General features: G+C 47.5%; 1 protein-coding gene across 1 annotated transcript in view; it reads left to right on the top strand.

Moving 5' to 3' along the window:
• LOC147114105 (organic cation/carnitine transporter 2-like) overlaps positions 1 to 27,904 on the top strand; it is a 265,346-nt gene that overhangs the window by 131,862 nt on the left and 105,580 nt on the right. The window contains exons 4-5 of the mRNA XM_085995726.1: positions 12,648 to 12,819; positions 21,629 to 21,755. Coding sequence (XP_085851852.1) covers positions 12,648 to 12,819; positions 21,629 to 21,755 — 299 coding nt within the window. The remainder of the gene's footprint in view (positions 1 to 12,647; positions 12,820 to 21,628; positions 21,756 to 27,904) is intronic.

Below are 27,904 nucleotides of genomic sequence, written 5' to 3'. Positions count from 1 at the left end.
GCCCCCGATGTGCACTTACCCGGCGCGCCGACAGCTGAAGCCTGGGCCTGCTTGGAATTCCTGTCACTGGCCCGGTTCAGCTGTCGGCGCGCTGTGCTTGCCTGATCCAGCAGCATAGTTAGTTCGATGTGCCGGCTGGGATCAGGTGAGCTCTGGGCAGCCAATCAGGGGAGGGAAAACTTCATTCATGAGTTTGATAGTAAGAACTGTCAAACTCATGAAAACTACGGGCGCCCGAAACACTACTTAAACTTTAAATACAATTTTAAAAAACATCCCACTAATGAAATGAACTATAAATAACTTTAAAAAACTATTTTAAGCAATTAATCAAATTTTTGAAAAAAAAATTTTTTTAAGAAATTGGGTCTAAAAATACACTTACCTTACTGTAAAGTCCATAAAAACAACAAAGCTGTGGAAAAAATGTTATAATTTTAAATAATAGACCACTTACCTTAAAGAATCAAGTCCTTATGTCTCCTTTTTACATTTCTATAAAGTTGAGGCCCTTACACACGGGCAAACCTGTCAAAAAGAAGGAAGTTCAACGCGTGCGCGCAGAGTCCTGCGCACACGCGTTGGACCTGTGAACCCCTTGGAGGAAATGCCGGTTTCCCGCGCATGCGCTGTGCATGCTGAAATCCGGCACTTCCAACGGGCCCACGCGTGAGTACCCCGTCCGTACTCACGCGTTGGGACCGGAATTACTGGGCCAATACTGCAGATGCTGGAAATCTGAAATAAAAACAGAAAATGCTGGAGATACTCAGCAGATCAGGCAGCATCTGTGAAGAGAGGAACAGAGTTAACACTTCAGGTCGGTGACCTTTCGTCGGAACCGGAAAAAAGCAGGAAATGGAACAGATTTTTAAGCAAGTGTAGGGGCTGGGAAATGGGGGAGGGGATGAAAGAACAAAAGGGACGGTCTGTGATAGGATAGAAGGCAGGAGAGGTTAAGAGACTTTAAGAGATATTCAAGGCAAAAGGAGGTGGTAATGGGACAGGTTAAGAAACAAGGATGGCTCTAGATGAGTGTAAATTGTGCTGGCAGAATGAAAGGCAGCTGCCATGTGGGAGAGAAGAACAGAAGGCACAAAAAAAAAGTGTGGAAAAATATATATATATATGATAGGGGCCAGGTTATGATCTGAAATTGTTGAACTCTATGTTGAGTCCAGAAGGCTGTAAAGTACCTAATTGAAAGATGAGGTGCTGTTCCTCAAGCTTACGCTGAGCTTCCGTGGAACAATGCAAGAGGCTGAGGATGGTAAGGTCTGAGTGGGAGTGGAGCGGAGAATTAAAGTGACAGGCGGCCAGAAGCTCGGGGTCCCCCTTGCGGACTGAACAGAGGTGTCCCGCAAAGCGGCCACCCAATCTGCGTTTGGTCTCTCCAATGTAGAGGAGACCACATCGTGAGCAGCGTATACAGTATACTAAATTGCAAGAAGTACAAGTTAATCGCTGTTTCACCTGGAAGGGGTGTTTGGGGCCCTGGACAGTGGGAAGGGGGGAGATATAAGGGCATGTGTTGCATCTCCTGTGCTTGCACGGGAAGGTGCCGGGCGAAGGGGAAGGGGAAGGGGTATTGGAGGTGATAGAGGAGTGGGCTAGGGTGTTGCAGAGGGAGTGGTCCCTACGGAATGCTGAAAGGGGAGGTGAGGGGACGATGCATTTGGTGGTGGGATCATGCTGGAGGTGGTGGAAATGGCGAGGATGATCCGTTGAATGTGGAGGCTGGTGGGGTGAAAGGTGAGTACAAGGGGAACTCTATCGTGGTTCAGGGAGGGAGGGCAGGGGTGAGGGCAGAAGTGCGGGAGATAGAATGGACACGGTCAAGGACTATGTCAACCATTATAGAGAGGAATCCTCGGTTGAGGAAAAATGAAGACATGTCGGAAGCACTGGTATGGAAGATGGCATCGTCAGAGCAGATGCGGCAGAGACGGAGAGATTAGAATCCTTACAGGAGGCGGGGTGGAGGAAGTGTAGTCCAGGTAGCTGTGGGCGTCAGTGGGCTTGTAGTGAATGTTTGTCAATAACCTATCCCCAGAGATGGAGACAGAGAAGTCGAGGAAGGGAAGGGAAAAGTTGGGGATGGACCATGTGAAGGTGAGGGAAGTGTGGAAATTGGAAGCAAAGTGAATGAAATTATCTAGTTCAGGGCGAGAGCAGGAAACAGCACTGATACAGTCATCAATGTACTGGAAAAAGAGGTGAGCGAGGGGACCTGTGTAGGACTGGAACAAAGAGTGTTCCACATATCCCATGAAAAGGCAGGCATAGCTAGGACCCATGCGGGTTCCCATAGCAACACGTTTGATTTGGAGGAAGTGAGTGGAGTCAAAGGAGAAGTTGCCTTGAATATCTCTTAATATCTCTTAACCTCTCCTGCCTTCTATCCTATCACATACATTCCCTTTTGTTCTTTCATCCCCTCCCCCATTTCCCAGCCCTTACACTTGCTTAGACATCTGTTCCATTTCCTGCTTTTTTCCAGTTCTGACGAAAGGTCATCGACCTGAAACGTTAACTCTGTTTCTCTCTTCACAGATGCTGCCTGACCTGCTGAGTATCTCCAGCATTTTCTGTTTTTATCCCAGTCTATTTACTTCATCTCACCCTATCAGCATGTTAGCTATCTCTGTCAGATCATGCACTCTCTGGATTCTAATAAGACTTTGGTTCTTACGGCGTTCCTCCTATTAAGGTCAATTTTCCATCCTTGATACTCAAGCTGAGGGACCACTGAGCTGCGAGCTTTGCATTTACACGAAGCAAGAGATTCATTCTTCACTCCCATCTGGTACTATATACTCATGCATGACACCTGTGCGTGGAACTAGTGCTCCTTTCACTAGTTTCATGCAGAGGTTGTAATGATATCAGCAAATAGAGATGGTATTTGCCTGTTCGATTATGATGCCTTAATAGCATGTTTGCATGTATTGATTGCTTGTGCCTGACCAGCAGAGGGCATGTGACCGAGAGAAGCAAGGCAGTTAGTTTGGTTTGATTTCAGTTTTGTTCTAGATGCATCACAAGCATCGTGTCTCCTGTAAAAGCTGTATAAAAGAGTTGAACAAGCTTTAGATTAAAAGTCATTCTCTTTCATAAATGTCTCGTCATTGAACCCACAAAGAAATCAATACATGGTGTCAAAAGTGATTGAAAGAGATGAAGAGAAAAAATCTGAAGTTAGATCAGCTCTCCACAGATTAGCAAGCCAAAAGAGAACATCGTTACTTACCATTAGAGAATAGCTAACGAAGTGAAAAATGGAAGGTTTACTCCCACCGACGACGCTTCAGTTGACAGGTAATGTGGCTGAAAATTGGAGATGGTTCAAACAACGTGTGGGGTTGTATTTAGCGGCAATCGGAGCTGACGAGAAAAGTAATAAAAGGAAATCGTCACTGTTCTTACATGTCGTGGGTGATGAAGCGCTGGAGGTGTATAATAACTTCACATTCGTTGCTAATGGAGACAAAATGAAACTAGATAAAATAATGGAACAGTTTGAGGCCTACTGCATACCTAAACGTAACGTGACGTTTGAGAGGCACAGATTTTTCACGTGTTCAGAAAATGGGTGAGACTATTGATCAATATGTGGCTGAACTGAGAAACAGAAGCAAATCATGTGAATTTGGGGGACTGACAGACTCGCTGATAAAAGACAGACTGGTGTGTGGTATTCCAGATAATGGTCTAAGGGAAAGACTGCTAAGAGAGCAAGATCTAGACCTGGGAAAAGCCATAGCACTGTGTAGGGCTACAGAGACTGTGAAGTTGCAGGCAAAGGAACTGTTCAGTGACAATAGCTGCAACGTGGATGCAGTGAGAAAGAACGGATACAAACCGTTTAACAAAACGAGTGCCAATGTGAAAAAAGAGGCGTGGCCAGCGAACGAAAATGAAAGGGACGACCGAAAGACATGTAGTCGATGCGGTACACAGCATCCACCAAGAAAGTGTCCAGCATATGGTAAAACATGCAATAGTTGCAAGAACCAAGCGCAACAAAGCAAGGTCCATGCAGTAGATGAAAGCGAGATAGAAGAGTTCAATGTAGATGTTGTGTCTGAAAACAAAGAAGAAAGAGACTGGATGTTGACACTAAAAGTGAATGACATACACATTCCATTTAAATTGGATACTGGAGCACAAGTTAATGTGATATCAGAGACTGATTTTAAGAAAATTAGACCCAGACCAAAGATACATGGAATCAAAGTGAAAGTGACAGGATACTCAGGTACTGATATACCAGTGAAAGAAAGATGCATTGTCAAAGTAACACACAAGGACAGAGAGCACACGCTAGCATTAATCGTGGTGCCAAAGGATGTGCAAGCCATACTAGGTTTAAAAGCCTGTGAGAGACTGAACCTGGTAAAGAGAGCCCTCGTTGTGGAAAGCGAAGGAGAGACAGTCTATGATGAACTCATGAAAGAGTACAAAGACCTATTTAAGGGTCTAGGCTGCATTCCATGAGAACACACGATCAGAGTAGATAAAAGTATGACACCGGTCATACATCCATGCAGAAAAGTTCCGTTTGCTCTTCAAAAGCAACTGAAGGCAGAGTTGGACAGGATGGAAAGCCTGAACGTGATTCAGAAGATAGATGAGCCAACTGAGTGGGTGAGTTCCCTCGTCGTAGTGGACAAAAAGAATGGAAAGCTCAGAATTTGCCTGGATCCAAGAGATCTAAACAGAGCAATAAAGAGAGAGCACTTCAAGCTTCCTACACGTGAGGAAATCATGGCAAAGTTTGCAAATGCAAAATATTTCAGCAAGTTAGATGCATCATCAGGATTTTGGCAGATGAAGCTGGACAAAGCAAGTTCAAGACTGTGCATGTTCAACAGTCCATTTGGCAGATACAGATTCCTAAGGTTACCATTTGGCATTGCCTCAGCTCCTGAAGTGTATCACAAAACAATCCATATGATCTATGAGCACCTGGAGGGAGTTGATACATCAATGGATGACATCATAGTATGGGGAACCACGAGAACTGAGCACGACGAGAGACTGAAAAAAGTGCTGGAAGCAACAAGGAAAACAAACCTGAAGCTGAATAGAGAGAAATGCCAGCTCGGGGTGACAGAACTGACATTCGTGGGAGATATCCTTAGCAGTGAGGGCATCAGACCAGATCCCAGAAAGGTGTCCGCCATTGAGAATATGCCAAGGCCACAATGCAAAAAGGACGTGCAGAGGTTTAATGGAATGATCAACTACATGGGTAAATTCATATCCAACCTCTCAGAAAAGATGGCGCCACTGAGAAGACTAACTGAAAAGAACATAGAATGGGAATGGAATCATGAGCATGAGAAGTCATGGAGCGATCTAAAGAAACTGCTCACAGAGGAACCAGTTCTGAGGTTTTATGACCCAGCGAGACCCATCAAGATATCATCAGATGCATCACAGAGTGGGCTCGGTGCCGTTCTTCTGCAACAATATGACTACTGGCAACCTATTGCATATGCATCGCACTCAATGACAGACGCGGAGACGCGATATGCTCAAATAGAAAAGGAGCTGCTCAGCATCACATACGCCTGCGAAAGATTTCACCAGTTTGTGGCAGGACAAGCAATCAGTGTAGAGACTGACCATAAGCCCTTGATTGCATTGTTCCAAAAGCCACTAAATAGCTGTCCGCTTAGAATACAAAGAATGATGATCAGGCTGCAACGCTATACACTGAATGTTGCGTACACACCGGGTAAGCTGATGTATACAGCAGACACGTTGTCCAGAGCTGTTGACCCAAGTGAGCCCGCAAACACCACAATGGATGAAAAAGTGAACGGCTACGTGGACATGATCACAAGTGCACTGCCCATAGCAGATGCAAAAATGGAGCTCATAAAGACTGAGACAAACAAAGATGAAACAATGAGATGACTGAGGAAAAGCATCTTGGATGGATGGCCCAACATGAAGCAAGACTGCTCACCTGACATGGCAGAGTACTGGAACTGCACGGCGGAACTATCAGTGGTCGAAGACATCATCTACAAAGGAAGTAAAATAGTTATCCCAAAGAGTCTGAGAAAAGAGATGTTAAAAAAGATCCATGGAGGACATCTGGGAATCGAAAAGTGTAAGTAAAGAGCACGAGAGGTGATGTACTGGCCACGAATCAACCAAGATGTGACAAATGAGGTGTCAAACTGCACAATATGCCTGAAATATCGAGCAAGCAATCCGGTAGAACCACTAAAGCCACACCCAGCGCCAGACAGACCTTACCAGAAGGTAGGCGCTGACCTATTCGTATGTCAAGGGAAGGACTATCTTGTAGTCACAGACTATTACTCCCTGTATCCAGAGGTTTGTAGACTGTACACCACCACTGCAGATGCTGTGATAACATGTATGAAAGCCATATTCTCCAGACATGGCGTGGCAAGCGAGGTCTTCACAGACAACGGACCCCAGTTTTACAATGCAAGTTTCCGACACTTTGCCAAAGAGTGGGACTTTGTCCACACAACGTCAAGTCCTCACTTTCCACGTCCAATGGTCTAGTGGAAAAATCGGTCCAGACAGTGAAAAGACTGATGTACAAGGCAAGAGACAGTGGAACTGACTTCTACCAGAGCATGCTTGTATACCGCACAACGCCGCTCGAGTGTGGTATGTCACCAGCCCAACTCCTGATGGGACGTCGGCTAAGGTCAAACCTACCCATCCCGGAGAACCTCCTGAAAACAAAAGAGGGGGAGAAAGTGAGGAAGTTCAAAGAACAACAGAAAGAAAAGCAAAAGTACTACTATGACAGAGGAACACAAAACCTACCTGATCTCCACACTGGTGACCAAGTAAGGTTGAAAGACAAAACAAACACATGGACTCAGAAGGGAACTGTCCTGAGTGAAGTTCAACCAAGATCATACACCATTCGGACAGATGAGGGTGCTGTTCTGAGAAGAAATCGTCGAGACCTTCTCATGGGACCAGCCACAGCAGGTCAAGAGACTGATACTGTTGAACAACCTGATCACACAGCTGAGAACACATCATCTGAGGCAACAACTCAGATTCAAGGACAATCAATCAGAAAATCCTCAAGACACGTGAAGCCTCCTGAGAGACTCATTGAGCAAATTTAAGGACTATTGTTATAGAAGGAAGTAATGTTATCTTATTCTTTCTTCAAGTTCTAGTGTATTGACATATTTCATGTGAACACACAAAGCAAGGTTAAAAAACCTTGATCATGATAATGATAATGTAAGTTCATTAAGTGTTACAGTTAAAATGCAGATTAATACAAAGAAAACATGTTGTTAGTTAAAAGTAAAATACTTTTGTTTTAAGAAAAGGAGATGTAATGATATCAGCAAATAGAGATGGTATTTGCCTGTTCGATTATGATGCCTTAATAGCATGTTTGCATGTATTGATTGCTTGTGCCTGACCAGCAGAGGGCATGTGACCGAGGGAAGCAAGGCAGTTAGTTTGGTTTGGTTTCAGTTTCGTTCTAGATGCATCACAAGCATCGTGTCTCCTGTAAAAGCTGTATAAAAGAGTTGAACAAGCTTTAGATTAAAAGTCATTCTCTTTCATAAATGTCTCATCATTGAACCCACCAAGAAATCAATACAGAGGTGTCATGCATGTGCCATATAGCACCAGATGGGAGTGAAGAATTAATCTCTTGCTTTGACTCAGAGTAGTTTGAATAATTAATCACTGTAAATGTTACATTATTCTGTAGGACTGATGGTTGTTTTCATTGTCCCTGGATTAAATGGGTGCTTCAGCAGTTCCTGTCCCAAGCCACCAGCCAGAATGTCAGAGTGGCACCAAGAGTCGGGATAGCCCCTTAAGGCCCTTAACAAGCACTTAATTGCCTCTATAATGCCATTTTGAGAGGCCTTTCTAATTTTAACAAATTTCCCCCATGTGGCACGTTTCCTTTGGAAAACGCTAGTTAATCCTGGCGACCTCACAAGTGGATGGCTTACTAACAGCTGCAGCTCCACCATTAAAAAGGACTTTTCAACACTGATCATTTGCAGGTGGCAGAACTTTGTTTTCTCAGGTCTGGGAGAACTTTTAGCAGGCCTACTCATTGTGGAAGGTTTGAGGCTGAGATCCATCTGCAGTGTGACCTCCTGGGAAACCCCTCTCCTCACCTTGACTGAGCACTTCCTCAACTGAGGTATATACCAGAAGCATGGGAACCAGTTATTTCCTTTCCTCCCGGACATCAGATTCAAACGAAGACCAGCCACGGCAGCAGCAGCATTCGGAACAACAGCAGCACCAACAGCTGGACCAACAACAGGAGCACCAAGCTCCTGCTCACCCACCTGAAGCTACACAGGCCAGAAGGCGCCAGCGCATGGAAGCACGTCGCCGCAGGTGATACCCCCAAAACAGGGTTTACAGACAGAGGATGAGCTACCTCAACATGACTGAGTAGCAGTATCAAAGGAAGCTCAAACTTTCGTGAAAGGTAGTGGGTGACATCTGCGCAATGCTGCAGCAAGACTTGGAGCCCAGAGGAGCGAGTGGACACCCCTTACCAGTGGCCGTCAAAGTCACCACTGCACTCAACTTTTATGTTTCAGGCTCATTCCATTGATCATCAGCAGACATCAGTGGCATCTCCCAGGCAGCCACACACACTTGCATCGTGCAGGTAACCGATGCCCTCTTTGCCATCGCGCACAATTACATCAACTTCTCCAAGGATCAAGCAAGTGTAAACGCGTGCGGTTGGATTTGCTAATCTGGCCGGCTTTCCAAGGGTGCAGGATGTCATTCACTACACACATGTGACCCTTAAGGCAGCCCATCACAATCCAGGTATTTTTATCAACAGCAAGGGCTTCCACTCCCTCAACGTGCAGCTGGTGTGTGACCACAAGAAGGAAATTTTGCATGTTTGCGCCAAGTACCCTGGAAGTTGCCATGACTCCATCATCCTGTGCCAGTCTAATGTGCCTCCGCTCTTCAGTTCACCAGACCAACTTTTCGAATGGCTACTTGGAGACAAGGGCTATCCCCTGAAGTCATGGCTAATGACGCCGTTGAGGAGGCTATCCAACGAAGTTGAGGAGCGCTACAACTCCAGCCACATATCCACCAGATCCATAATCAAGCAAGCCATCGGCTTGCTGAAGATGCAATTCAGATGCCTTGATAGATCAGGTGGAGTCCTGCAGTACTCAGCAGCCAGGGTCTCGATAGTCATCATGGTCTGCTGTGCACTTCACAACATGGCACAGCATCATGGCTTGCAAATGCCTGAGGTACAAGTGGCTCATCACATAGCCTCCTCAGATGAGGATGAGGATGATGATAATGATGATGATAATGAGGAGGAGCAGGAGGAGGAGAGAGACAACAAACAGCTTGCGGAGGTGCGTCAACCAGCGGCAGAAGCACGCGAGCACATTGCTGCCCGGGATGCAAGGGACGCACTCATCTTGGCCAGATTTGCTTAGCCTGCCCAATCAAACACTTTTACCTCGCACCTTCTTACCAAAGCATCAACAATGGCCAAGAACCTGCAGATTCCTATCACTCTGACCACCATACTAACAATTGCAAGTCACGCTAAGCCCTCAATGTGGAAGTCCCATTTGCGAAATGACACAGGCCACAACTTCAACAGTTTGCCAACTAGTTTTTTATCACATAAAATCACGGATGGCTTTTCAAAAATTAACATAACAGATCACCCAAGTGTCTACCCTTGTGACTACTTGTGCTTTATCTTCCTCTTACGCATGCTCCTACATGGTGCTTCCCCTGTGGCTACAGCAGATGTGGAGGCCACTTGCTCACTTTCTTGCTGCTCCTGCCTTGACATCGTTGGTGGCCGTCCTCTGGGGTTGCAAGCCTGTGAGGTCTCGGTAACAGTCTGCTGCTGCTGCAGCTGTGCAGGGGCTGAGACGCCCATCTCAGTTGGGTGAGGACTCTGGAGGGGCTCTGATCGAGGGCTCTGCAGTGGCATGGTTATGTGAGCGCTTGGAGAGGAGCCCCCACTTCCTTGTTCTCTGCCACCAACATCCCTCTCATGGGTCAGCCCCACTTCAGAACTAGCAAATGGTTTGACAGCACCTTGCTGCACTTCAGGGGGGCCATGAGGACCCATTTCTGCACTGGAAGTCCTACTCCAGAGGACTTCCATGAAGGTCTGGTTTCTCTGCTCAATAGCTGACCATCGCTCCTCAAGAGATGTCAGGCTATTCTGAACAAAGACCACGAAGACTCTCCACTGTTGTCCCTGTCTCCACCACCTGCTGATGCTCACTTGTGAGCTGTGATACACCAGGTGACAACTCTGCTCTATCTCCCGAAGGTCCCACTGAGGTGTGAGTGTCTGCGCTGGTGCTGGTTGCGCTTAATTCTGCTGATGCTGCGCTCTCAGAGGTTGCAGCTTCCTCTGAGTAGTCTGGGGGCTCAGGCTGTTCCTCCTGGACAGTGGGGAGGGGGGGCTGTCGATGGTCCTATGGGTGAGTAAAGGAAAGAGTTAGACATATGAGATAAACGTTGCATGCACATTGAATTGTGCAGATGATCATAAATCAATCTGTTAGAGCATTAGAATCAATATCAGTCACTCATGCAATGTCAATGAGAGAGATGAAAAACTATTCTGTCAGCAGCTTGCTCTGATGTGCCCACCTGTCTGTCCCCCACTTGCGCATCCTCCTCGACTCCCACGATCTCCAGGGTCGCCTCCTCTGCTGTGGTGAGCTGGGCTATTGAGGGTGGCCCTCCTCCTGTCTTCGCCCTCTTCCTCTTATTGTGGGCTCTCTTTTCCTGCAATGAGGGACACAAGTGGAGTTTGAGTAAGAATAAAGGAGTGAGTGTAGAGACTCCATAGCATAGATGCTTTGAAGGACGCAAAGATGGAGTGAGGTGCCAATACCAAGGGCCCTCCCTGTGTGTTGTAAGTTGTTGTCATTGCATCACAGTGATAGGGAGTGTGAGGGCTGCATAGTCGAATAGTTAAGTGAATGTGAACATACAGAGAGAGGGAATGGTTAAGGGTCCAAGGATGTAAAGGTCAAGTGGGATTAAGTGGGAGGAGGAGGTTGACAAAGCAGAGTGCTGGTGATGAGGGTCATGGGGATGGAATACTCACTTTTCCTGTGCAGAGAAGGTCATGAAACCTCTTTCGGCACTGCAGCCAGGTTCTGCTGCACATTAATAGGGCCTTCACCTCCTGTGCCACTTGCAGCCACACAGCTTTGGTCTGTTGGAGAGGCTTTTTCCTCCCTGAAGAAGGAAAGAGCACTTCCTATTCACTCTTGCTCCCTCCACCAGAGCTTGGAGGGAGTTCTCATCGAATCGGGGTGCACACTTTGGTCTGGTGCCTGACATGGTTGGAGCACGAATCCCTCAGAAGTACAATGCAAAAGTTGTAAGGCTGAAAAAGAACCAAGGCTGCTGGCAGGCCTTAAATGCAGCTGCATAAATGACATCAGAGGCGAGTTTCAGGACCAAAATAATCATTCGGCCAGGGGTTCCCTCACGCCGGAAATCAAGTGCCCAATTAGGGGAAAATTGCTCAATTATCCCGCCTCACATCGGAGGCGGGGGCGGGACCAGCCGACCACCTGGCCCGCCCCCAGCCCACCCCCAATAACAAAATCCAGCCCCAGGAGTTTCCCAAACACACTTCCTTGGCATGGGGACTGGACATAATTGCCCAAGGTTCCCTCCCCGACAGAAATCTTCCATTCTGTCCCTCTGCAGCCCAGGAATTTTATTGCCATATAAAATAAGATCATCTGAGAATTGATCCCTGGTTAATGTCATAGAATCATAGAATCATAGAATTGTTACAGCACAGAAGAAGGCCATTCGGCCTGTCGAGCCCGTGCTGGCTCTCTGCAAGAGCACCTCAGCTATTTCCACTCCACCGCCCTTTCCCCGTAATCTCTGTTATGGTGGTAGGTCAGATGTTACAACTGGCATTAGTGCTTCTGGACCAGGAAGGGAGAAATGCGCTAAGAAATGCTGTGCCTCATTGCTGACAATTGAACCCCTGCTGTAAACTTACGGGTCCATCAGAACAGCAGCAGGGCAGGACTTCCAGCTACCAGTCTGCCCGGCATTGACCCTGTCCAAAATCCCAGGATAACATCATTTACATAAAAGGGGAAGACACCTGTATCATTTAAGGGACTCCCCAAGAGTCTGCCCTGCGGAGAACCAAGAATATCAGAGTGACACTTTTGCTGGTCCATCAGGGGTTGGAGGAGGACATTCTGGCCAAAGATAGAACATTTGTTTCCATTGACTGTTAAACTTCACTTTGTTGTCAGTTGTTTTCCAAATGTGTTGCACTCTTTTTCCCTCTCCTCCCTACCATGTGCCATGCTCCATCTTTTATCTCATTCCTGCTTATGCTGCTCGATCACTGGCCTCTGGGAGGTGCACACGATGGGCTGAGGTGACATATCTATATTCAGGATCCTTCACACAGCTTGTTTTGTGGGTTAAGTTTAGAGAGCATTCAACTTAATTAATGTAGGTTTTATTAACTGAACATAAAGAAAAGTTTCTTTCAGAATGGCAATAATAGGCAGTGAAATAAATTTAGGAAATAACTCACAATCAGTGTTGTCCTTAACCTGGTTATTCCCTTCTTATAGGATCGGAACTTCTTGGGAAATCCATTCGGATTGCATACTCTACACTGGGAGTTGGCATTTTGTATGCATTCGGCTACATGTTCCTGCCATTGGTTGCATACTTCATACGAAGCTGGAAGATGTTGCTTTTCACCCTGTCTTTACCTGGCCTGCTGTACATTCCTTTGTGGTGGTATGTAGGAATTAGAACTGTAACCTATTTAATTAGTAGATTAGTGTTAGATCCGTGTATCTTGATGTTGTGTCCTTCAATAATTAGACAAGAGACTGCAGGGAACAATCAACAGGTGTTTACTGGATGAGGGTTACTCTAAAACTAACTATACAGATCCCTACTCAGGGTTTATATACAGGTGTGGTCACCGCCAGTACTACAGTATACAGGAGCTGTAAAAAGTAGTTCTCCCCTTAAAGGTACATACATTACAATTCCTCCCCTTTTAGATTAACAGTACCATAACATTCATTTAACAATTAAATATCAACTAATTACAATTAACACTTTTAGCATGCAACATTAACTGAAAATAGTCTATTTATAAATTCAGTCTTTGTGGAGGCTTCCTGATCCTTTCTGGATAGCGCCTTTCCTGAGTGTCTTGCTCTTGGTGCGGAGGCGATTCTGGCCCCCTGTCGTCAGTTGGTTCATCCGCTTCTGATGCTACTGCTTCTGGGGTAGATGCTACCTGTACGTCGGGTTCATCACCAGGTACGTATGGGCGAGACATGGGGCTGACTCATTCCTGTGACTCTAGGATCTGGTCAACATGGCATCTCACAATGTTCTCCCCAACATCCACTGTGCACATTAGTGGCCCCTGCCATGTGCATATCGTTCCTGGTTGCCATTTCTCTGTTCGGTAGTCGTGGGCCAAGACTGGTTGCCCTACATTGAAGCTCCTTGTTGGCTTCTCATTGATGTGCTGGAATTGCTTATTCTCAACATCTCTTCGTACATTTGGTCTGAGCAAATCCAGACGAGATCTCAACCTTCGGTTAAAGAACATCATGGCCGGGGTCTGGTTGGTGACTGTGTGTGTCGCATTTCTGTAGGCTAACAGGAAATTGTCCACCTTATGCTGCAGTGGAATGTCGTCATCGCACATGGCCCTTACTGCTTTTTTAAAGGTTTGTACGAACCTCTCAGCCAATCCATTTGTGGCTGGATGACACGGGGCGGATGTGTAATGCCTTACCCCATTCCTTTTCATAAATCTTCGAAACTCTTCGGACACAAACTGTGGTCTGTTATCAGAGCAAATTTGCTCTGGCAAGCCGTTCCTGGCAAATATGGTCCGTAGGACTGCAATAGTTTTCTCTGTGGTGGTGGAGGACATTTTGATCACCTCAGGCCATTTCGAGTGCGCATCCACGGCTATTAAAAACATTGAGTCCATGAATGGACCAGCAAAATCAATATGCACCCGTTGCCATGGAGATGAGGGCCACTCCCATGGGTGTAGAGGGGCATGTGGTGGTGCATTTTGGACCTTCTGGCATCCTGAGCAGCTCTTTGTCAGGTCCTCAATTTGCTGATCGATCCCCGGACACCACACATAAGCCCTAGCAAGGCTTTTCATTTTCACCCCTCCCAGATGGCCTTCGTGAAGCTCATTGAGCAATCTCTCCCTTAACTTGGGTGGAATTACCACTCGGGATCCACACATCAAGGTCCCCTGGCATACTGACAGCTGTTCTCTTCTGGATGAGAATGCTGGCGACAGTTAGTCGCCATGTGTTGGCCATCCCTTTACCGTCAAGTCATATACCCGAGACAGTGTCGGGTCATTTCGGGTCTCCTTCTCTATATTAACGTTAGTTACTGGCAAGCGTTCAATTATAGTCGAATGAAATATTTCGACAGGGTCCACTGTTGGTGCTTCCTCCGCAGTAGGCAGTGGCAGGTGTGATAGCCCATCAGCGTTTCCATGCTGTTTCGTGCCCTTATACTCGATTTCATATTGGTTCGCCCCTAGAAAAAGGGACCATCTTTGTAGCTGTTGCGCAGTCATCACTGGAACGCCCTTCTTTGGATTAAAGATGGAGACAAGTGGTTGGTGGTCAGTCAGCAAGGTGAACTTCTGCCCGTGCAGATAGTGATTGAATTTTTTCACTCCCCACACTAGGCTGAGGGCCTCCCTGTCAATCTGGCCGTAGTTACGCTCGGCTGAGGTTAGTGACCGAGACGCAAAGGCTACTGGCCTCTCCGAGCCGTCCGAGAATTTGTGTGACAGCACCACTCCAATGCCATAGGGTGATGCATCACATGCCAACCGAATTGGTAGTGCTGGGTTGAAATGAGCCAACAGCTCTTTTGATGTGATCAATGCTTTGCTCTTCTGGAAAGCTCGTTTACATTCGTCACTCCAGTTCCATGGTACCCCCGTTTGCAGTAGGGTGTTCAGTGGGTGTAGAACTGTAGACAAATTCGGCAAGAATTTATGGGAGTAGTTCACCAGCCCGAGGAACGACCTCAGTTGTGACACAGTTTCCGGTGCTGGAGCCTTGACTACTGCCTTAATCTTTTCAGGGGACTTATGTAACCCCTCTTCATCAATAACGTGGCCACAATATGAGATCTGCTTCTGGAAAAACTCGCATTTGTGGCGATTAGCTCGGAGCCCATATTCCTTCAATCTAGTGAGTACCTGCTCCAGGTTGGCGAGGTGATCACTGTCATTTTCGCCCGTGACCAGGATGTCGTCCAAATAACACTGGGTCCCTGAAATCCCTTGCAGGACTTGATCCATTGCCCTTTGCCAAATAGCCGGAGCTGATGCTACCCCGAACACCAGCCGGTTGTATTGGTAGAGACCTTTATGAGTGTTGATCGTGAGGTACTGTTTCGAGGCTTCTTCTACCTCCATTTGCAGGTACGCCTGGGCCAGATCAATCTTAGTGAAGCGTTTCCCTCCAGATAGCGAGGCGAAAATATCTTCAATCCGTGGAAGCGGATATTGTACCGTGTGAAGGACTGGGTTCACTGTCACCTTAAAGTCCCCACAGATGCGAACCTTCTTTGGTTCCCCAGGCGTATTACTCAACGACATCTTCATTACAGGAATGATGGGTGTAGCCCACTCGCTCCAGTCCACTTTGGACAGTACTCCTGAACGTTCCAAACCTTCCAGCTCTGCTTCGACGGCTGGGCGGATCGCATAAGGCACCGGTCTGGCCTTAAAAAACTTTGGGCTTGCATTTTCCTCTATTTTGATCATCGCTGTTATGCCTTTTAGTGTTCCGAGTCCCTCCTGGAACACTTCTTGTGCGTCAGTTAGCATTTTTGACAGTCGTCCAGGTGTGACGTCGTCATCCTTTTTGGCATCTACAGTCAGTGCTTGTATGGAATGCCAATCTAGCTGTATCTTCCGGATCCATTCACGTCCTAGTAGTGGTGGTCCTCCATCTGGCAATACATATAGGTCCATTTTTGGTGTTTCCTTGCCGTTATATATAACGTTCACCCTTATTTTTCCTTTGGGGTAGACTTTTTGCCCCGTGTACGTCTTCAAGACAATCTCTGTATCTCTCAAGGGTATATGTGTGAATAGCCGCTTGTAGTCCCTTCGGTTTATGACTGTTAGGGCTGATCCTGTGTCCAATTCCATTTTCACTTGGACTCCGGCTATCTTGAGAGTGACCCAGATAGTTTGGTGATCCTCCATTTTGATCACATTATGTAGTTTCAGACAACCCAGCTCCTTGCTTCCGGAGTCTGTATCACTTTTCTGTTCGTCTGAGCTACTCTCTGTCACCTTATGTACCTTCTTGTACTTCTCCTGTGGAGATTTCTTGCTGCTGCTTTTCTTTCCCGACCTGCAGACTCTTGCTATGTGTCCTACTTTCCCACACTGTCTGCACACTTTGTCCTTGAACCAGCAATCCTTATGGTCGTGTGTTGTTCTGCCGCAGTGAAAGCACTTCACTGTTCCGTATGACATTTCATTTGTGCCACATTCTTGCGGTCTCCGTTGTATCTCTGCCGCGCCCCGTGCTGCTGCTTTGTGTGATACTGCAATGCTGAAAGCCTTGTCCAGCGTAAGATCCTTTTCTGATAGAAGCCGTTTCTGGGTTCCTTCACTTTGAAGCCCACACACAAACTTGTCCCTTAAAGTATCTGCTAGTCCCGTTTCAAACTGGCAGTGTTTCGATAGCTTGCGCAGTTCCGTTAAAAACTCAGCATTACTTTCATCTTTATGCTGGTTCCTTTTGTGAAACTTAAATCTTTCTGCTATCAGCAGTGGTGTGGGGTTTAAGTGGTCCTGTAGGATTGACACTATGTTTTCAAAATCCTTTTCCACTGGCTTCTCTGGGGTTACTAGGTTTCACAGTAAGCCATACATTTTTGCACCCATTGAATTCAACAATACCAGCGCTTTCCTGTCATCTGGCACTTAATTCGCCTTGCAGTACACTTCTATGCGTTCGACATATGTCATCCAATCTTCGACTTCATTGTCGAACGCTGTGACACTGCCACTCTTCGGCATCCCTGGGTGTGGTTAAACTGGCTCAAAATGGTGTCTCCCGCGCGCTCCCTTCTTCTCCGCTGCGGCTCAAAATGGCGTCTCCCGCGCTTTCCTTTCTTCCCCGCTGACGCTGCTCGGCCCTTGAACACCGGCTGCGCTCTGCGCATTTTCCTGCGCGCCTCTCTCGTTGACGCTGCTCGGCCCTTGAACACCGGCTGCGCTCTGCTCTCTCTCGTTGACGCCGCTCGGTCCTGAATACCGGCTGCGCCCTGTGCGCTCTACCCTCTCTCTTCTCCCGTCGACGCCGCTCGGTCCTGAACACCGGCTGCACCCTGTGCGCTCTACCCTCTCTCTTCTCCCGTCGACGCTGCTTGGCCTTTTTCTGTGCCGTTGGTCGGCTCTAGCCGCCACTGTCAGGGAAGGGTCTGCGCCGTACCTGTTGCCAGCCCATTTCGCTGGACCACCGTGACTGGAGAACCAAGCCCGGCTCTCGACAGCCTCCCCTGCGATGCTCAAATCTCCGCTGGATGACTGGGGGGTTTCCCGTGGTCGACGCCCGTGCTTCTGGACTCGGCCTTCTTCTTTCACTGTTCTCCAGGAGCAAATCCCTGGGAGGTGATGCAGAGTTGCAGGTAGGTTTGAATCTTCTCGTCGCCAATGTTAGATCCGTGTATCTTGATGTTGTGTCCTTCAATAATTAGACAAGAGACTGCAGGGAACAATCAACAGGTGTTTACTGGATGAGGGTTATGCTAAAACTAACTGTACAGATCCCTACTCAGGGTTTATATACAGGTGTGGTCACTGCCAGTACTACAGTATACAGGAGCTGTAAAAAGTAGGTCTCCCCTTAAAGGTACATACATTACAATTAGGACCTTTTATTGCCGTTAACTTCTGGGACGGATTCTGACCAAGATAAAGAAAATGAGAGTCCTTTTTTGATGAGGATAGGGATGGGGATGAGCATTGGCAGTGTATTAAAGAGATGTCGTAACATCTCCTTGATTGTGATGAGAGGCTGGACATTCAGTAGGGGTCATTTTCACCTTCACTGCCTGGGTGGTACAGTCCCCACCCAGTCTCAACATCAAAGGCCACACAAATGAAGAATGGCACGGTTACCAGCAGAGTAAAGCTCCATCTATGCTCTTCCATCAAGCTCCCTCTAATTTGCTCCATCAATATTCCTTAACCCCACCCTTAGAAGAGCATCATTGGCTGTTCCAGTATAACATTTCCATTTCTATACCAGTTACCATTATGGTACTTCAGAGTAAGGTTGTTAATTCTTTTTTGTCATTTTGTACCAAGATATAACATTTTTGAGCTATGGGATCATGCCCGTTAGCAAGTGCATTTCAACAACTCCAAAGTCATCTCACTCAGTGCCCTTAGAACCAGGAAATACTTTCATCCCTCTGTGCTGGGATGGACTCTAACAGCACGATACTGAGGCAGAGAGATGTTAATCACAGTTTAGAACTTCAATAAGGAGGAAATTAGCTTCTTGATAAATATAAGACACTCAGCACAAGTGACCTATAATATAAATCTACCTATTAGAAAACTGCAAGTTAAAGCACAGAAAGTATGGAAAGTGTGTTTTACTGAGTCAATATTGGCCACCAGTGTCAAGAAGGTAAGTTTGAAGTGGTTAGCAATTCACATATCAGGAGGCAGATTTAGGGTCTGGGTATGAGGTTGAATACCATCTCCACCAATTTGCTAGGTGGTCCAAATAAGGTTTAACAATGTAAAGATGACTAGCAAAGAATTTGCAGTAGGGGTCTTTAGCAGCTGAACTTTGTAGCTCAACCCAACAACTGGCCTCAGAGAACCCTGGCTATGTAACATGGTTTGCAGACTCAATGTGAGAAGATGTGCACAGATTTGATGGAGCAGACCACAAGGTACATAGTGTAACAGAGTGAGAGGGACGATATGTGAGACATAGGCGTTTGAAAGCGCTGTATCTGCGATAGGGTTACAACTTAATTCTATGATTCTATAATTCTAATGTTTAAAAGTTATATAAAATGTCAGTATGACCAAGACATGTCTTTAAGGATCTATCCTTGGCCCCCTCCTATTTCTCATCGACATGCTGCCCTTCGGTGACATCACCTGGCAACACAACGTGAGTTTGCACATGTATGCTGATGATACCCAGTTCTACCTCCTCCACCTCTCTTGAACCCTCCTTCATCTCTACACTATCAGACTGCTTGTCAGATGTCCAGCACTGGACGAGTAGAAATTTCCTCCAATTAACTATCAGGAAGACCGAAGCCATTGTCTTCCGTTCACGCCATGAACTCCATTCCCTTCCATCTATAAGCTGCCCCTTGGTGACATCATCCAAAAACACAGCATCAGTTTCCACGTGTACGCTAACGACACCCAGCTCTACCTCACTACCTCTTCTCTCAATCCCTCCACGGTCTCTAAATTGTCAGACTGCTTGTCCGACATACAGTTCTGGATGAGCACAAATTTTCTCCAATTAAGTATTGGGAAGACCAAAGTCATTTTTTCGGTCCCCACCACAAACTCCGTTCCCCAGCCACTGACTCCATCCCTCTCCCTAACATCTGTCTGAGGCTGAACCACACTGTTCGCAATCTTGGTGTCATATTTGAACCTGAAATGAGCTTCCAACCACATATCCACAGCATAACAAAGACCGCCTACTTCCACCTCCGCAACATCGCCCGTCTCTGCCCTTGCCTCAGCTCATCCACTGCCGAAACCCTCATCCATGCCGTTGTTACCTCAAGACTTTATTATTCCAATGAACTCCTGGCTGGCCTCCCATATTCTATGCTACGTAAACTTGAGTTCTTCCAAAACTCGGCTGCCCGTGTCCTAACTCGCACTAAGTCCCGTTTGCCCATCACCCCTGTGCTCGCTGACCTACATTGGCTCCCAATTTCAAAATTCTCATCCTTGTTTTAAAATCCCTTCATGGCCTCGCCCCTTCCTATATCTGTAATCTCATTCAGCCCCACAACCCCACCCCCCTCCGCCCCGAGATACCTTCGCTCCTCTAATTCTGCCCTCTTGAGCATCCCTGATTATAATCACTCAACCTTTGGTGGCCATGCCTTCTGTTGCCTAGGCTCTAAGCTCTGGAATTCCCTGCCTAAACTTGGCTGCCTCGCTACCTCTCTTTCCTCCTTTAAGATGCTCCTTAAAACCTACCTCTTTGAGCAAGCGTTTGGTCAGCTGCACTAATTTATCCTTATGTGGATCGGTGTTAAATATTTTGTCTTAAAATACTCCTGTGCAGCGCCCTGGGACGTTTTACTAGTTAAAGGCTCTCTATAAATACAAGGGCCTAGAAATTGGGGCGCCCCATTTGGGGCGCCAAGCTCACTTGGGCGCCGGAAGTCCCGCCCCGGAAGGAGCCGATTGCGCCAGCGCGATATTCAGTTTCAGCACCCCAAACGGAAGCGGGGCGCGCCCCGCGTCCCTTTGGGGCGCTGAAACTGAATGTCGCAGCGCAACGTGCCGCAGCGCCACATGCTGCGGCACAGCGCGCTGTGGTACTGCAGGCCTTCCTCCCCTTCTTAAAGGGCAGGGGCCTGCACCAGCGCGATCAGTGATCGCGAGTACCGGCAAAAGAGCCCGACACTGAGGAGAGGTGCCGGGCTCTTGGGACACAGCTGGCACTGCCTGGGGGGGGCGCTCAGGAGGCCGGGGACAGCGGCGCGAGGAGGTGCTGGCAGGCGGCCAGCAAATAAAATGGCCGCCCCGCACCTCCCCTTCAATTAGCGCCACTACAGCCGCAGGTCAGCCCCCCTGAACCGGTCGCAGATTGCGACCGGCATTACAGCGGGGGGCGCAACCCAATATCGCGATCGGGGCGGTAGCGGGGCGCTGCGCACACTGATGACGTCATCGGTGGTGGCGCAGCGCTACAGGCTAACGCCACCATTAGCGCCCCACTAAAGCCATTAAGTGCCCTCTTTGGGCGCTAACTGGTGGCGCAGCCCACCGAATTTCTAGGCCAAGTTGTTGTTACCTTCACCAGTCTTTTGCTTGTTCATATCTAGTCTATTGGATTTTATTCTTCTATTCCATGTCCCTCTGCTAAGTTGTTTTGTTCATTATTATCATCATCCATTTCTTCCTTTTCCATTAGCTGATTCTGATTGTTTTTATTTACCCAGCCACCAATCACCACCCCTCACCTACCCTTCACCCCCATTTCTTGTTCCTCTTCAGGTCTTCCTGCACCACACACACTATCACAGTGAGAGTGTCCAAACCTTGCATACCTTTGCCAATGATGCACATGATCTGACCATTTCTGTAAGCCTATCAAAATCCATATTAAACACTGTTCACACCATCCCATGCCATTGTCGTTTCTGAATCCACTCCTAAATTTGAATACAATTACATGTTAATATGTGTTCATAAAGAGCATCTTAATATTAATAGTAACTTCACAAGTCCTTTTTGTGACTTTAATGCTCTTTTCTTAAATTATTACTATTAATCCAGGTTTATTCCTGAATCTCCACGCTGGCTGCTGTTAAAGGGAAGGATACAGGAGGCTGAAGCAATAATCCAACGCATTGCAAAGAAAAATGGTGTCACTCCACCAGCAATAATCTTCACTGACCTTGAGGTACTGGCACACAATATTGTTTTGTTTCCTGTGTGGTCGTTTAGCTCTTTAATACAGACCTGCTCTTATCCTTGCAAATGTTTCTCATCCCCCTTCTGTCCTGAAAGTGTTGACTCTTTGCTATGATATGGTTCCACAGGTGTCAGTCACCTCCCTTGTCCAAGTGACTATTCTTCATATATGAGCCCAGATAGTGAGTGCTATCAGGTTATTGGACCATCTAGGATCTCACAGTCAAGCCCAATTCCACCTTCACTCAAAACCTGGTCCCTCAATACCTCCTCTCTAGTGAAGAAGGCCCAGCAGCGCCTATATTTCCTAAGGAGGCTGAAGGGATGTAACCTGTCACCCCTGATCCTCTCTAACTTTTACCGCTGCACAATAGAGAGCATCCTGATGAACTGTATCACAGTATGGTATGGCAGCTGTAGCTACTATGACCGGAAAGCCCTGCAGCGGGTAGACAAAACTGCCCAACGCATTACCGGCACCCGGCTACCGACCATAGAGCACATATACCAGAAACGCTGTTTACGGAGGTCACGGTCCATCATCAAAGACCCTACCCACCCCAGCCACAGTCTGTTCGCCCTCCTGCCATCTGGGAGACGCTACAGATGCATTCGCACCCGCACGACCAGATTTAGGAACAGCTTCTTTCCCAGGGCTGTCATCCTACTGAACTCCACAAATAAACTCTAAAGCCTGCACATCTGCCAATGCACTTTATTTTGGTTATGTTTATGTTAATGTATTACAAGCCAAATGTATGTTGAATGTTTAGATGTCTTAATCTAAATGTACACTCTCGGGAGCCACAAGCCTACATTTCGTTGTATTGCACTTGTGCACTAACAATGACAATAAAGTTGATTATGATTATGATTACGAAGCAGACACACATTCACATTCCAGCAGGATTCTCTGCGTAGCAATTAGGCATGAGAATCCTGGCTGATTTGTTTTTGCTTCTCTGGGGTTCTTAGGACAACTGTAGTGTCACCAACTGCACAAACAAGAGATCAAACATGAACTGTATGTCTTAACTATTCACTGGCTAAAATAATTCAGCCGGTGCGGAGCCTTTTCTTAATTTATAAGGATATAGGGATGAGGTCACGTTTGCACTGTTCCATCAGTTCATAAAGACATGCATTGCATTAGAGCACCCCCAGGTGATGGTTAGGTTCTTTGTTTACACTATGCTTTCCTCCCTCTTCAATTCTTGCAATTTTCTTGTGGCTTTTTCCTCAATGTACTGGCCGCGCTAGACGTGCTCCTATCTAGCTATCCAGCAAGTTAAACACTAATTCAAAAATAATTCTTCTGAAGCCGGTTGCTGTTTTGAAGCTTTACTTGAACAAATTTGTGAAACTGTAAACAAAGACAAAGTATGTTTTGTACATAAACTGAGTACTATACATTCGATATTGCATAAGATATAAACATATTTACAACAGTAGAGTAGACTAATTGTATAACTAACTAACACTTGGACTAACTTCTATAACTATCAAATATTAACCTTTTATAAACATAGTATTATCAAAATATTACTCTGACAACGTTGCTATTATGCTAAGGAACAAAGATACTCACAGATATTGCGCTTGGCCTAACATATGAAATCAGATTACATTGGATTGTGAATGGAACCTCTCATGGCAGATTCTCCATTACTCAAGTCAGGTTCTTCCTAGCAAAACTGCTTCCTGGGGTCAACAGGAAGAAAGGTAGGAAGGTCAAATGACCTCTCACAGGAAGAAAGGAACAAAGGTCAAATGACCTCACACAGGAAGAAAGATCAGATGACCTTTCCAGCATACAAACTGTTAACACAATAGCCACCACCAGAGGGTGCTATCTGCACACATAAAATGTTCATTGATCCAGAACACTCCCCGTCTGGGGTCGTTAACGACTCCACATAGTCCGAACTCTACTTGTCACTGGAGTCCTCTGGCGACAAAAGAAGAACCACCTCAGAGGCGGGCCGAGTGAAGACCTTCGCTGTTCCTTCTTTGATGACTCTCAAGTCCACCTTTCTCACTCTCCCGTCCTGGCTGGGATGGGAGTTCACGATGATAGCCATAGGCCACTCATTCCTTTTTACCTGATTGTCCCTCATCAAGACAACATCTCCTTCTTTGAGATCCGGCCTCTTGTCCTGCCACTTGCGTCGGCTCTGTAGTGTGTTGAGGTACTCCCTTCGCCACCTGTTCCAAAATGTGTCTGCCAGACTCTGGACTCGTTTCCATTCTTCCTTGAAGAGTTCTCCTTCCCCAAACTCTCCTGGAGGACAAGGGGGAACACCTGTCTTCTGGGTCAAAAGCATGGCCGGAGTGAGGATGAGGGGCGATTCTGGGTCTGAAGATACAGGAATGAGGGGCCTTGCATTCATCACGGTGGTGACCTCAGCCATCAGTGTGGTCAAGACCTCATGTGTGAGTCACGATGATCTACCTTGGAGAAACATGCAGTCGAGGATACGGCGGGCAATGCCAATCATACGCTCCCATGCGCTGCCCATGTGGGATGAGTGAGGTGGGTTGAATACCCAGGTGCATTTCTGCTCTTGGAGATACTTCTCCACCCTCTGAGAGCTGGAACTAGATCCATCCATCTTCAGCTCTCTGCAGGCGCCAACAAAGTTTGTGCCGCAATCTGAGCGTATTTGCTTTGCCGGGCCTCTAATTGAGAAAAACCTTCTCAGAGCGTTTATGAAGCTGGAGGCGCTCATTGTTTCTATGACTTCGATGTGTACAGCTTTTGTGGACATACATGAGAACATCACCGCCCACCTCTTGCTGTTGGCGTGTCCTCCTCTGATGCGGCGTGAGACCACGTCCCATGGTCCGAAGACATCTACGCCTACGTAGGTGAAAGGTGGTGCTACTTGTAGCCGCTCGGCTGGCAGTTCTGCCATCTGTTGGTGCTCCGTCTTCCCACGGAGTTTCTTGCAGGTGACACATTTGAAAAGCATGCCGCTGATACACCTCTTAGCTCCAACCAACCAGAGGCCGTCTGCTCTGATGGCACCTTCAGTGAAATGTCTGCTCTGGTGCTTCACGGCCTCATGATGGTAACGCACGAGCAGAATGGCCATATGATGACGACCTGGAATGAGGATGGGGTTGGTTGCATTTGTTCCTAGTTGAGACTGCGATATGCGTCCCCCAACTCTGAGAAGGCCATCAGTGTTGACGATGGGATGCAGCTTCCGTAGACTGCTGTGAGGGGGTAGGTTGTGTTCTGCTGCTATGCACTTCAACTCTTCTGAATAACACTCGTGTTGGACACTCTTTATCACAAGGATTGTGGCTCTCTTGAGCTCCTCTTCAGAGGGACTCTTCCGACAGATGTGCCACCCATGGCAGTTACTCCCTTGCGTAGGCTGGGAGAAGGTATGAGCTATATGGGTTAGGCATGCTATCGTCTTTATGAGAGTGTTCCATTTGGAGAAACGCTCGAAGCATTTGGTGCTCATCAGGTCCTTACAGATTTGAGTAACGTTCGCTGTTACCTGTGGGCGTATCTCGCAGTCAGAAACAGGGTTGAGTAGGTCGAATGACTCGTTGATTTCGGAGAAGTGTGGGAACGGATCCTGAAGAAAAGCCGGTCCTGACAGCCAAATCGTGCTACTGAGTAGGGACGCTGTTACAGATCTAGACCCATGGTCAGCTGGGTTCAGGTCTGTAGGGACGTACTTCCACTGGTCGGGGGATGTGGACTATCGAATACGTTGGACTCTATTGTTCACGTATACGTAAAACCGTCTACTTTGGTTATGGATGTATCCTAGCACCACTTTGCTGTCTATATAATATGTGATGCTGTCGAACTTCAGATCAATCTCATCTTCTATGAACTCTGCAATCTCAACTGCTAATACTGCTGCGCACAGTTCCAATCTGGGTATGGTGAGGTCTGGCTGGGGCGCCAACTTGGCCTTTCCAAAGGCGAAGACGATTTTGCTTTGTCCATCTTGAGTGGTGACCTTCAGATAAGCCACACTTGCAATGGCCTTAGCGGATGCGTCTGCAAAGACACAAAGCTCTTTGAATTGGGCATTTAAGGGAGAGAAAGATGAATAGCAGCGAGGTATTCGGATCTCCTGTAAGTCTTGGAGTGAGCCTCTCCATCTGTCCCACTCTGCTTCCATCTCTTCGGGGAGAGGTGAATCCCACTCTTCAGCGCGTGTGGAGAGTTCCCTGAGGAGCAGCCTGCCTTGTATGGTGACAGGGGCTAAGAAGCCGAGAGGGTCATATAGGCTGTTGACTGTAGAGAGCACTCCTCTACGTGTGAAGGGTTTCTTGGCATCTAGGACTTGGAACGTGAACGTGTCTGTTGCTATGTTCCACGACACCGCTAGGCTACGCTGTAGGGGGAGGTCATCAGTGAAGAGGTCTAGGTCCTTGACTTCCTTAGCACGATCTTCAGGGGGGAATGCCTCCATCACTGCTGGTCTGTTAGAGGCTATCTTATGCAGCCTGAGGTTGGATAGTGCAAGTAGTTCCTGGGCTCGTCCGAGGGTACTGATGGCCTCTGCTTCAGTCGGGAATGACTTCAATGCGTCGTCGACGTAGAACTCTCGTTCGATGAACCCTCTCACATCACTGCCAAAGTCGTCGTCTTCTTCCTTGGCAGCCCTCCTTAGTCCGTATATGGCGACAGCAGGGGATGGGCTATTCCCAAAGACATGGACATGCATTCTGTAGTCCACAATGTCTCTATTAGGGTCATTGTCCCGATACCACAGGAAGTGGAGGAAGTCTCTGTGGTCTTCTCTCACCACGAAGCAATGAAACATGTGCTGGATATCGGCAGTGATGGCGACGGGCTCTTTCCTGAATCTCATGAGCACTTCCAAGAGGCTGTTGTTAAGATCAGGCCCTGTGAGGAGTACGTCGTTGAGAGAGACGCCCTGATATGGTGCACTGGAGTCAAACACCACGCGGATCTGTTCCGGCTTTTTGGGGTGATAGACTCCGAAGGAAGGGAGGTACCAACACTCTTGGCCTTCCTGGAGTGGAGGAGCTATCTCTGCATGATCGTTGACAAGCATTTTCTTGACAAATTCTAGGAAGTGTGCTTTCATCTCTGGCTTCTTCTCTAGTGTGTGACGGAGTGAGTTAAGACGATTATAGGCATACCCCCTGTTGTTCGGCAGCCGTCGTCTGGGGTTCCGGAAGGGTAAGGGTGCAACTCAGCTGTTAGAGCTGTCACGAGAGACCTCATTGTCCATAATCTGGAGGAACCTCATGTTGTCAATCGATGGAGCAAGTTTGTGGTCGTTGGCGGTGCGACAGAAGACTGACTGACCCGGGTTCTCTCCAGGGAGCATCATTTGTGTGCTGTCTGCGGAGATCAGCGCTGGGGTTTTCTGAGGCTGAGCCGTATGACTGAACTTCTCCGTCACTCGGATCTGACTACTGCATGGGGTAAGGTAGCTTGGACGACCATTCTCCAAGATGGAAGTCTTGAGTGTGCTCACCTGAGATGGCTTGTGAGCGCCCTTGAGGCACACATCTCCAACAACGACCCAGCCGAGGTCTAGCCTTTGGGCGAAAGGGGCGTCATGTGGACCGTTGATCTGCTCCCTTATCTTATGTACCCTCAGGATGTCTCTTCCCAACAACAGAAGTATGCTTGCATCTGGGTCAAGAGGTGGGATCTCGTCTGCAATGCGTCTCAGATGACGGTGATGACGAGCTGCATTCGGAGTGGGAATCTCAGAACGGTTGTCGGGGACTTGATTACATTCGATGAGTGTAGGAAGGGGGAGACTAATCTTCCCATCGGCTGACTCAACAACGTAACCGCAGGCCCTCCTGCCGGCTGTTTCTGAAAGTCCAGCACACGTCTTCAGCGTGTAAGGCGACGGACTTCCTTTGACCTTGAAGATGTTGAAGAACTCGGATCTTGCTAGAGAACGATTGCTTTGTTCATCTAGTATGGCATACATCTTTTCAGATTCCTGGCGACATCCTGCAGGGTACACATTAATGAGGCATATCTTGGAGCATGCTCTTGCGCTCACTCCTTCTCCACACACCTCGGTGCACCTGGATGTACTCTCCGTACCAGCAGCTCCCTCTCTCTCCCCGCCGTGCTCTGATGCGGGAGGAGGCGTCTCTGACTTCCAAGGA

The sequence above is a fragment of the Somniosus microcephalus genome, chromosome 8, assembly GCF_052327205.1.
Source record: "Somniosus microcephalus isolate GS21.2 chromosome 8, FLI_Smic_1.0, whole genome shotgun sequence".
NCBI lineage: Eukaryota > Metazoa > Chordata > Chondrichthyes > Squaliformes > Somniosidae > Somniosus > Somniosus microcephalus.
Note: the sequence above shows the minus strand (reverse complement) of the source record. Positions and strands in the feature narration are given on the sequence as shown.